This window comes from Chironomus tepperi, unplaced genomic scaffold (genome assembly GCF_022539635.2).
Source record: "Chironomus tepperi strain 1889 unplaced genomic scaffold, CSIRO-AGI_Ctep_v1 contig_349, whole genome shotgun sequence".
Taxonomy (NCBI): Eukaryota; Metazoa; Arthropoda; class Insecta; order Diptera; family Chironomidae; genus Chironomus; species Chironomus tepperi.
This window is the reverse complement of record NW_027226471.1, coordinates 299,198-311,925: the sequence shown is the minus strand read 5'-3', so window position 1 is coordinate 311,925 and position 12,728 is coordinate 299,198. Positions and strand designations below refer to the sequence as shown.

Sequence of the window (12,728 nt, the reverse complement as noted above, 5' to 3'; positions counted from 1 at the left end):
TTCCTTTTGTCTTTCATTTTAAATTAAGTTCCTATACATTTCATTTATTACATGCTTTTATTTAATTTAGAGATTTAGCATGGCTTTTAGTGACGTGAACTAAAACATTCAACGGTTAAAATTTGAATTTTTAGTACATTTCATAGTTTCTTATCCCTCATTTTTAACGGTAATTTTTAAATTCAGTTTACCTACGTAAATTTTTTTAGAAAATTAGAAAAAAGGCAAAAATTAATTTACTTTAATTATAGATGTGTTCATATAAAAATTCGGTCGTTTTTAACGGTAAAAATTTGAATTTTTTGTAAACACTAACACTTTTTGCAAAATTTATTAAAATTTGATTTGAAAATTTTCTACTTTTAGATGAGTTTAGTTAGTACAGAAGCACTGTAAATGCTTCATTATATGTTAATCTAACTGACTAAAACTCAAAAATAATGTATCTTTCTATATTTGCTTGAAAATTTTTGAATATAATTTTATAATATTTTTCAAATGTTTTTGTTTACATTAGTATACGAAATTCCGTATGGTCGAGTATGGTCGAGTATACTTTGTATGTACAGATCTAATATCTTGTTACTAATTTAAGGCATTAAATTACATTTTCATGCATTCAGAATCGATGAATCGCGTACAACTATATATTACAAACAGTGCAAAATAAAATAAGTTTATGTTCAAAGTTTCTTTTTCAGGTAAAAATTAAGAAAAACAAATTCAAATTTTAGAAAATTTACAAATTATATTTTTAGGCTTTAAGGTCATGGATAAAAAATAAGCAACACATTTATTAAAATACAGTCCACCAGTTTCATTAGAATAAATCCTTCGTTTTTCTGGCTATGGCTCTGACCAATTACAATGTATTCATTATCAGCGCGAATTAATTAGTGGGGATGTATCATTATCTGCTGTATTACCCTCCAGTTCATTTAACAATTTGATTATAGATGACTGCATTGGATTATTTCGATCTGTTACATCCCTTAGAATATCACGCGGATGTCTAACTGGTACTGTTGCTGAAACAGTTGTAATTCGACTAACATGTGGCTGGTTCTCAATTTCACCTTCACTAATTATCTGATAAAGTTCTATAACATAATGCATGAAAAAGATTTCGATGCAAATGTAGCACAAAAATATTAATCCTATTCCAGCTAAAATCTCTATTAAGTACTTGACTTGCAGTTCGTGGTATAAAATTAAAATTACGTCAATGGAAAAGTAAATCTGATGGAAAATTGAAATTCCTTGATACACAATCCACCAAATTATTTTTCCAGATATTCTTTTCACTGATCCATGAATTAAAAGTGATGAACATATGAATCCGAATATGCTTAGAAGTATGTATATTTCGGCATGAATTTTCTCTAAAATCCAAAAAATTCAAGTCTAGTAATCAAAACTGATCATGTAAAATTTAATTCCAACTGTACCTTTATCAAAAAGTTTTTGATATTCAACTCCCAAAATTCCGTTCCTGACTAAGACGAAAACACAAACAGCTGCTTTTAGGATACTTTCTACTAATGTTACAATACCGATGAAAATTCCACCACGCACTTTACAGCATCCAAATAAATTTAAATTGTCCATTTACAAAAGATTTTCTTTCTCTACAGCTTGTAACATTGAATTCTACAACTTGACTGAGCAGCTTATGTGGGTCAGTCAGTATATTCTGTTTTGCTTACAACCATCATTGTTATTATTTTTAAAACACATTCAAGAGACTATCTCGCTTTTTCCTTTTCTCAGCTTCTCACATGTTGTTTACACTCTCGTTTTTAAGCCTTTATGTCTTTGTTGTTCATTCAGTTTTTTAATTCAATTCATTTTGATAAGATTTTAATGCACAAAAATTTTTAAAGGTCGTTAACTTATTATGTCTATGGGGTAACTGAAGTAGTTTTAGTTGTTTTAAGAGTTCTAATCATGAAAACGAAGGCAGATTTTTTAGGGGAGAGGGAAGCATGATTACTGGCAGATTTTTGTATGTTGTGTAAATAGAATGGAGGAAGAGGTTGAACGCAAAACCTCTCTCTAGATATGCCCTGGAAACCGCACTATCCTTGGTTTTGATCATTGCTAACTTGAAGAGCAGGAAACAGAAAAAAATAAAAAACTAAGCAGAAATCGAAGCCGGCTTAAAATAATCTTGATTTCATTTCTTATAAACAATTATAAACTTAATAGTGCTTAATAGCTTTATTTTTTCATTGATAAAAAATTCAAAATTGAATGCACATTTTTGCTGAGCATGCTAATAAGTATCAGGGTGTAGTCAGAAACTTTTTCTGATTTTATAGCAAACTAAAGAATTTTTCGAAAAAGGTGGGTAGGATTAACCTCCATACTACACTTTTCCTTCCCCCGTATACGTCCCTAAAAAATATTAACGTATTCTTTCATGTAAATCTAGTGTTATACTTTACCGGGTAGAGCATGTAAAAATTAGAAATTTTTTATCGATTCTTACATAAATTTTTGCCGGACGTGATCTTTGGCAACTAGATATTGACAACTGGCACTGTTTTTTGCTTAAAATAAAAATCCACTTAATTACAATACTGAACACAAATTTAGCAGATGAGACTCAGAAAGTGTCTATTTTCACAAGATTTAAAACTTCGTGATCGGATGCAATTTGAAACATACAGCATGCAAAGTAAATTGAAAACAATTCAATTACTAGACAAAATAATGCAATGTCAAAAGCGACAATGCCATGTAGATAGTCTGAATGATTCGATGCGATTTCCACCATGTCTTTGATGAAATATAGTAGATATCCAATTGATACAATCTCATAGCAGATCCATATAATTAGTGGCGAAGTAGATTTATTCTTAATACCGGATTCTAGTCCATGAAATGATACGCAGCCGATAATCGATATTATCAGGAAAATTTCAGCATGTGTGCATTCTGGAAGTAACAAACTTTAATACTTTACACTGAAAATATAATTCTATTGGATGTAAAGTATTACCCAACTCGAATTTCTCAGATGTATTACTGTACAGAAAATACGTCATAGTTGAAGTTGATGTTACAAGCTTCAAAAGTGTCTCTATCAGCAAAATGCTCAAAACTTTTGAGTCTCTTTTAGATATTTCGTCAAATGTGAATTCTTTAATATGCATAATTGATTCTATTTAATAAATAATTGTTTAGCTTTATAATTGAAAAAATATCTGTGTAACTGTAAGCTTAACTAGCAACTGATGAATGAGAAAATTAGTTTGTTCGACAAATTAACGACGAAGGGATCGTTTACTAATTTCGGTACGTAATTAAACAAATTTTCAGACCCCAACACCCTATTTTTTGCAAAAATTACTTTATTTGATCTGCTAAAAAAATCGTAAATCTCTTAAAAGTGTACATAATAACTGAACGACCCCTAAAGTAATTAAATGCTTAAAACGTAAAATATTATTGCTTTAAACGTTAAGAATAAATTTGATCGAAGTTTTTAAAAACTTTACAGAGCTACTAATTATCAAAACCATACAAATGTTTATATAAACTCCTAGGAATTGAATGGTTTTAAAATTTCAAAAAATTTTTGTAACGGAAAAATTCATTTTATAGGAACTTTATCGGAAAGGACTTTTGATTTGAAGATTAAACATCACGGATTCAATAAAATGCCCTTTTATTAGGTTGCTATTAATAATTGGAACAAAATTTTAATTGTCATAAATTCTTCTTTATTTAAATTAACTTTAAATTCAAGGCTCAAACATATTCATGCTTCCATTTTGAATAAGTTCTTCTCGAGTTACTAAATTATAATGAAGACATGCAACTAAACTTGCACCTTGCTCAGCAAACTTTTTATTTTTCTCCCAAAAGGAGCTAATATACTTTTTATCGCCAATCATAAGTGTAGACCTGAAAAGACATCCTTTCTGTTCAGTGGTATATTTTGGAAATATTCTCAGCTTCCTTTTTAGAAACAAATGTAATATGCTTTTCGGTAAATCGACGTCTTTTAAGTAGTTAGCTCGGACGAATGCTATATTTTCCATAATTGTATTCTCATCGTCAATTTTAAGCCTCTTGCTACTTGGTTCATCTCCATTTTCTTCAAGCTTCTTTTTCTCTAATCTAATTTCCATTTCTTTCTTTTGATACTCTAACTGCTTCTGCTTACAATAATCTTTCATATCAAACACATCGCAGATTTGTTCCATTAATTGAGCTTCCAAAAACCTTTTCCCCATTTCTGATTCTTGCAGTTCTCTTAACATATTTTGGACACAATATTTCGTATTCGTTGCTACACTGTCATAGTCAACGGCTAATTTCAGGTACATTTTGATAATATCCATGATTGGAAGCTTTCCTTCTTTTCTAAAAATTGACACATTCCATTCAGCTGCTCTTGCAATCATTATTGAACTAGCACCACAAAGTTCTTTAAATTGTTTGATGTCTTCATATCTTTCAATAAAATCTTTAGATCCACCATTACAAATAACTGGGATACTAAGACCTGACTCTACAACTGCTTTAATGACTTCAGGATGAGGCTTATGTTGCGGCCTTTCATCTCTATTTCTTGCATGAATTCCAATTGCTTTTATTCCTGTTGCTTCCAGTTCTTTAACATGCTGGATTGTCTCCTCAACCGTTTTTCTTATTCGAATCTTACAACTTACAGGAATTGACAAGCCATTGACTAATGTTGTTAAAATTTTCTTTGCATTTTCCATATCCGCCGCTAGTGCTGCACCCATTCCTCCCTTTACACTAAATTCTTTTGGACATCCCTAAAATGACAATGTTTTTATAAACAAAAGAGTGCATTGGATATAAATTAACTTACCATATTGACATCAATTCCGGCAACATGATCTTCTACTAATTTTGCAGCTTTTAATGCTCTGTTTGCATCAGCTGTACCAATTTGAAGTATAACTTTATCCTTTTCTTTTTCACACGTTCGAAATACTACATTGTCGCCTTCTGATTCATCCACAAAATCGACTGTATTTAAAACTTGGTTGAATACTTTTTTACATTTCATTAATTTGTAATCTATTAATTCTTCTGTATATACCAAGTCAGCACCAAATTCTAATGCCAGCAATCTCATTGGAAGAGTTCCAACTCTTACCATTGGTGCCATTATAATTTTATTACTATAATCCAGTTCCTTTGAAGTCATTTTTAATTTAATCAAAATTTGTTGCTCTTACTTTGTCAATTGTAAACAACAACATGTGAGTGCGTCACAGTGTAATCTGCTAAAAAATATTCACGTAACCTCTATAGATAAATATAACATAACGAACTTTTAAAATTCAAATTACAAAAAAATTCGACGAAATAATCGTATAAAATTTCCAAGAAGGAATTAAATTTATTTTTCGCAATAATTTGATATTCTCAAAGTTGTAAAAGGTTTGATGTTAAAATAATCACATATACGTATTCATAAAGTATAATATTAAGCAGGTAAGTTAAGATCAAGATAAATAAATGTGTAGTTAATGTGAAAAATTATTATTTGTATGTCTGACTGATTTAACCTGAAATTATTTTTCATCGTAGCAAAATGCCAAGAATATCACAAGAAAATGTTATAAACGGCTTAAAGACAAAGCCACTAAAGCGCAAGAAGTCACCGTGTCCAACACGAGAGCCAATTTCCAAAAAGACTAAACAAGAAAGTGAATCAGAGGATGAAGAAGATTATAATGATAGATTTAAGTATGTTCTGGCACCGAAAAATAGACCAGCAACACCACAAAACAATACAAGTTCAGATGAAGAGAACTCCAATGCTGAGACACCTCCAAAACGCAAGAAGAAAACCAAAAAAACATCGAAATTAGATGAAAATAAGAATAGTAAAAAGACTATCGATGATTCTAGAACATTAAATGGAAAACAAAAGAAAAGTAATGGAATTTCAAAGAAAACTAATGGGATTTCAAAGAAAATTAAACAGATGGAAAAATATATATATGATGATGAATTAGATAGTGATGATAGCTATTTGACTGAAGATCTGGAATCATTTTCGGGTGATGAAGAAGGCTCAGAAGAAGAGTGGACAACAGATACAGATTATACGCCTCATTCATTTCATGAGAGCGATTGCGAAAGTATCGGAAGTAATAGTGAGAGCGATTGCGAAAGTATTGAAGATGAAAGTGAGAGCGGTAGCGAAGATGGGGACGGCTGTGATTATTTTGAAGATGGATCATCAGATGATGAAGATTATGTCCCACCAATTGAAGATAAATACGTTAAAAAAGGTGAAGCAATCATGTATGATGGTAAAGGATTGAATTTAGCGTTTGGAGATTCAACAGAAAGTCAAATTCTTGATTTAAGTGAGGTCAGCGCAGCAATTATAGACGAAGATGAAGCACCTAAGTTGATTCCAATCAATGAAGATGATATAACTTTTGACAATCAGAAATCCGATGATAATGGCCAGAATATAACTCCAAATATCAGTAATGCAGAAGAAACATTGAAAAATCTTTCACTCGATGACGACGAGACAGTACAAAGCTCTCAGCTTTTGCAACGTGCTTCATTTTATAATTGCAGTGATAACCACGGTGTTATTGTGAAATTAAATAGAACTATTCATTTTCATGGAATTTTAGTCATCAAACCACTTGTCAACAACGTTCAAGTGAATGGATATATTCTTCAAACAAATGAAAGTCTAAAGGCTACTTCTATATCACGTACTGATTATTTCTTGAATTTAACGCCAATTATTGTCGAGAATCAAAACATTGATAGAAATGAACTACATGAAGAATTGAAGAATCTTTTACAAACAGAGACAGATGCTGTTGACATTCTCAACAATTTAAATCTAGAAAAGGATACTGTTTTACATTTGCAACTAGGATTGCCTGACGCAAGAGTTAATATGTTACAAACGTATCTATCTGATCCAATTTTACCTCACAAAAATATGATCCTAAAGAACAGTGTATGTCCAACCAGTGAATTACAATTGGCAACGAAATTTTTCGTCAGTGATGAAAACAGAAAGTTGAGTGCATTTAAGATTAATTTCGATTGGGATCATATTGAGTTAAAGTCTTCTATTAGACTTATGATAATTGGAGGCAAAAATGTAGGAAAGTCAGCAATGTGCCAATATTTAATTAACAGGAACATTTCAAAGTATCCAAAAATTTTATTAATTGATCTTGATATTGGACAACCAATTCATGCACCATCACAAACATTAAGTGCTACACTTATTACAGAACCATTGATTGGTGCTGGATATTTAAATAATGCAACTATAGTGAAATGTTTTCTTTTTGGCGATAAGTCAATGATGATTTCACCATTCAAATACATTGAACGTGTCATGAAGTTAATGGAATTTTGTAATGCAAATGAAGAATATAAGAATATTCCATGGATAATCAATACAATGGGCTATCAGAAAGGTTTTGGAATGCAATTAATGGTCCTTCTCTTACGCATAATTCAACCATCGGAGATCGTACAAATACAGCACTCAAATATGAAGTTTAATTTTAAAAGCATTATGAAAGAATCATTTGTAAATGACTTCACATTTACATTCTTTGATGAATCTTATTTGCAAAAGTTTCCACGCGAAGTCAAATACACAACACATGTCCTCGACTCAATTGTGAATAATAACGCTCAGCAAGGAAATGATGGGAGAGAATGGACATCCAATGCAACTGAAAAGCGAAAAATTTCAATGATAGCACAATTGTCAAAGCTGATGAAAGGCGGTCAAACATATTTGAATGATGTTGTGCCTTTCGGAACTTCATTAGATAATATTCGTTTGATTGTAATGGAGGAAGAGTATGAACAGCATGATAATGAAGTCAATTTGGATCTATTTAATGGAAATCTTGTATACTTATGTCACTGTGAAAATAATGAAACTCTTGGTATAAATTCCATTCTCGAATGCTATGGAATCGGAATAGTTCGAGCAATTGATAAAGTGCACAATTACGTCTACATTCTATTACCGCAACAAGACAATTCCGAGAAACTTCAGGCTATGATCAATGTGCTAGCTGTTGGAAATATTCCTTTACCGCCAGAAATTCTACTCAAACAAAATTTCGGAGTCAATGGTACAGTTCCTTATGTGACATTTGTCAAGGATCAAAGTATAAGCAAGAGGAAGTACATTAACAAGCGTAATATTAAGGACAGTTTCTAAAAAATATATATCAAAGTATAAATTGTCTACGAAGAATGAAGAATAAGGAACACGAAAAACCAAAATCAGCTTTTCACCGCATTAAGGAAGGAAGAAAACTCAGAATTTAAGTCAAAGATATTTTTTTATTTTTTCTTGTTATTCAATAAAATTAATAAATTTTTTATCGCTTTGAAGTCATGAAGAAGAAAAATTACGATAAATTTTAGTTGGCAAGAAATAAAAATCAAGGTTCACGTTACACAAAATAAAATCAGCTTTACTTTACATAGTGTAAGGCAGGTGCGTATTCAGGAATAATAATGATGTTAGGGAGAAGATTATAATGTTTTGTGCATCAACTCATGGAAGGGATATAATCCCCAAACTCATTCCCTGACTACGTGCCTGCTGTGAGATAAACTTACATGGAAATTCAAATTTTCAGCATGAATTGAATTCAGTAAAACATAGCTAGCAATAGATATCAAATTAATTCCTACTAATTGGATAATTATCTCAAATACTAATTAGCAATTATTTCGTTGCTACTTTTTTATTATGTTTTTTTTGTTCATCCCACTTTATAAACTTCTGTTTTCCGCTTTCAGCAATTACTTCTATTTTATTCCATTTTATTTATTTATTTTAAGACACCAGCAACATTTTTCTTATTAAAATTAAATCAATTTAAGTTCATGAAATATGAAGAAAATGTTGAGAGATGAAAACAAAAACTTTATCATAAACGTTCCTTTATTATTAAAAACTTGTTCCTAAATATCTCCTTTTTCTTGCTTACTTTATATTTTATTCAACATTTATTGGACATGACTATATACTTTTTATTTATAACATCACAGATATATCTATCAAATTTAAAATATTGCTGTGAATGGACTTTGAATGACATGTCAAATGATTTCACCCCATTTTTCAGTGCTCTTCAAACTTTTTGAACTCGACACAAGTAAACCACATAAAAAATCCTTTTAGATGTTCATCAGATAATCGAGATTCAGAGCTACGCTAGGGCGATTCGCTAATAATTGTTTAACGAGTAAAGGGTGCGTCAGACCTCTGCATTCAGTACTGTACTGTTTATAATGAGATCAGAAACCACTTCTTTGACGACACTTCTGCGTGCAGCCTAAGAAAGGAAGACTGTGATCCACGTTTCCACTTCATATTCTCAATTCAATTCAAACCAATGATTGCTGGGTGGTATTGCAATAATTAGATCTCGGAGTACCAAACCATTCTGCCATCGAACCACTTTGACTCCACAGTAGATTACAACAATTTTATGCATACTTTAAGAAATTTTTTTGTGGTTGATTTTTCACATCTTTCAGATGCCGCCTGAAATTGGCCTTATCGTTGGCTTCCGCTCGCCGATTTCCAATATCAAATGCTATACTGTCATTTTCAACAGCTTCCCTAGTAAACCACATATCTGGTATAATTTTCGCGGCGACACAACTGAAGGTTTTATGAAATCACAGTTAGAGAATACCCAATTGTTAGCATGATCATCTAATTTTCACAAAATATCAGGACATTCCTAAATTGCAGAATATAATCTTAGGCATCAAGTCATTTGTGAACAACAGACTGAAAATTTGTCAACTTTTTCATAAGATTCTTATAGGAAAGATGCCTGCCATTTGAAAGTATTTTTGATCCTCATTAATAAATGATGACTGATTACAATGTGTTGTTGATGCTTGAAAATAAAAAAAAATGTTTTAGATCCAGTAATAAATTTATGTGCCCTTTCATCTTCAAAAATAATAAATTTAAAAGTTTTTCAAAAGTTTAAAAAAAATTTCTCAAAGAAAACAACTTATTGGAAATGGACAAATCATGTAGCTAAAAAGAAACTCTTAGATGTGTCTCGGAAGTAAATAAACAAAATATTTTCAGATTTATTTGGTGTATTTCTGTTTTGCGAAAAGATACAGCACATGAGGAAAAGGAGAATTTTGAAGAAGCAATAGTAAGTAATGTTTCCATGCGATAAAAGGTGAAAGATGTCACAAAATGATGTGAGGATGGATGGATGGAGGCAGCAAAGTGAAAAAGGGAAACATCAGAATGAAAAAAAAAAACTGTGCGTAAAAAAATTCCATTAAAAAATGAGAAAGATATTGATTTTTCTTCAGGATGTAAATGACAATCTTTAACCTTCTTCCTCCTTCCTCATTCTTTCAATTTTTCTCAATTTCCTTATTTCATCCTATAACTTCTTACAAGATGAAAATGTGCTCAAGAATTTACTTCTTTTTGTAGGTAAATGTAAGTAACAAACTCAAATATCGACACAGACGGAGGAGAAAAAGGCAAATGTAATGGCTGGAAAAAGGCAACAACAGCCCTTCAATTTATCATTCAACCCATTCGATAGGTATATCGACTACTAATAAACATATTTAAGGAACACAAAAAAAAACAATTACATGAACCTTTTTGAATGAAGATAAAGTTTATTTGAATATCCTGAAGACATTTCCTTTATTAATAGAGTCCTATTGGATATGCTGCTTTGATGTTGATCTCAATACAATTAATGTTATCAATAAAAAAATGGCAATAATTTCATTATGTTGTCCACAATCAAGAAGCAGTATGTAAATTAAATCCTTACAAAAGCATATAGGAACAAGTGATGTGTGATAATTATCAGCATTAAAATGTTGAGGGAAAAATAGCCTAAAAGAATTAATTTGATGAAGCCGAAAAAATTCTTATAAAAATATCCTCTTGCTTGCCATCTTCCATACAATTATTCATGTTGTTGTTTTTTCTGTATTTTCATTTGAATTCATCCATGTCCTCAATGCTATTATCATCAACAACATCATCTCTACATCACCACACGGCATGTGTCGCCATGAGATTATTATTATACATTCATACAGCATATACGCAATTGAGTGGCGCCGTGAATCTTGAGCTTAAAAATGAAAATGGAGTGGTAAGTTCATGATGATGACGATGATGATGAAAAGTCGGAATAAATTGACATGAATAGATGGAGAAAATTGAAGATTGAAGACAAAAATATGTTGTTATGAGAAGATTATTATGAGAGTATGGATACAGTAATGAAAGAAGTTTCTAATGAATTTTAATCCATTTACGACACAATAGTGATACTTAATATCTATATATGCATACATATACATGTACGTTTATTGATGATATAGATTGAAAAGGGCACTTTAATACAAACATTCTAATGATGGATTTGTTAATTGAATTACATTGAATTTCAAATTCATTAAAATTCTTTTGTGCTTGACATTTCACATGTGACATGCATAATTTTTGCTGTATCTATCTATTCAAAAATTTTAAATCCTTTGATTGAGATTATTCTGTCTGAGTGCTCTTTTTGTGATTTCTCGTCCTTTGACCTATTAGACAGGAACTTAGTTATAGTCAAAAAATTGTCATGCAATCTGTTAATTCCATCTGTTTCTGTCTAAATAGGTCAGTGATGGGCAACCTTTCACTTTTTGCGGCACTCTTGGTTGTAAGCCTTGATTGAAACTGCACACGGCATATTTTATGTCATTTCCAACAAAATTTGACGAATTGAACTAGAGTGCCGTGGCACACAGGTTGACCACCACTGGAATAGGTACTTTCTTTTATAACGAGTTCAACTCTTTTAAAACTTTATTTTATGAATGGCACTTCCCTGTAACTCAAAAGTCGAAGCGCTTGTCTCATTTAATTGTGACTTGATTTTTTTGTGATTCTTACCTAAGGGAGAGGAACGAGAGGGAATTAAGGTCAAATCGCCTTGTTTCACTAAGTATAACCCTCAAACAAAAAAACTTGGGTACACCCCTGGCCTTACCTTACCCCTAGAAACTTAAATCATAAATTCTATGTACCCAGCATACAAATAGTTTGAGTACACTCACGTCCATCCAGAAACATATTTTATTGACTAGTTCTAAGGACGACAAATCGAATCAAGATGTCAGTCAATTAAACAACCTTAAAACACTCATATGCTTACTATGATTTTTTAAGGCAATCGAATGTCAAACGAAACTGCGTTATAATATCCGTTTCTCAAATTGAAGAAGACCTTTTACTACCCAAATGATGTATGCATTAAATTGGATGTGAATATTAGGTTACAAAATATTCATTAGCTCTACCATATAAATTCAACATAATAATATATAGATACAAGGCATTGAAGTCACTATGTCATTTTTGGGCATTTTTCTTTTCATTCCAAACCCCTTCATATGTCCTTCATTCAGTCATCGCACATACAATATAAATCTCTTTTTATACGATATACTATAGAAATTGAATAAAGTAAAAGAGTATGAAGTGGTAAGGGAGAGAAGGAATAAAAGTAAGAGTGAGAGAGATAATAAGAGTTGGAATTTATCTACAATGATAACAATAAAACTCGTCTCACTCTCATTAATTTTATATACTTTACTTTTACTTCAATTTCATCCAATTCAGTTTTGGTCGGGTCCATCGTTGTTAGGGT

The 12,728-nt window shown here is 31.2% G+C and overlaps 2 protein-coding genes across 2 annotated transcripts; one reads left to right on the top strand and one right to left on the bottom strand.

Annotated features, from left to right (window-relative positions):
• Nucleotides 1-3,749: 3,749 nt before the first annotated feature.
• On the bottom strand, nt 3,750-5,245 carry Dus2 (Dihydrouridine synthase 2). Its single transcript, XM_070644901.1, has 2 exons — nt 4,850-5,245; nt 3,750-4,793 (listed from the first exon to the last, which is right to left on the bottom strand). The coding sequence occupies exons 1-2, from the start codon at nt 5,189-5,191 to the stop codon at nt 3,750-3,752; spliced, it is 1,386 nt and encodes a 461-aa protein (XP_070501002.1). The 5' UTR covers nt 5,192-5,245.
• Nucleotides 5,246-5,372: 127 nt separating this feature from the next.
• On the top strand, nt 5,373-8,463 carry LOC139094075 (polynucleotide 5'-hydroxyl-kinase NOL9). Its single transcript, XM_070644988.1, has 2 exons — nt 5,373-5,481; nt 5,578-8,463. The coding sequence occupies exon 2, from the start codon at nt 5,582-5,584 to the stop codon at nt 8,219-8,221; it is 2,640 nt and encodes an 879-aa protein (XP_070501089.1). The 5' UTR covers nt 5,373-5,481; nt 5,578-5,581; the 3' UTR covers nt 8,222-8,463.
• The last annotated feature ends 4,265 nt before the right edge of the window (nt 8,464-12,728 follow it).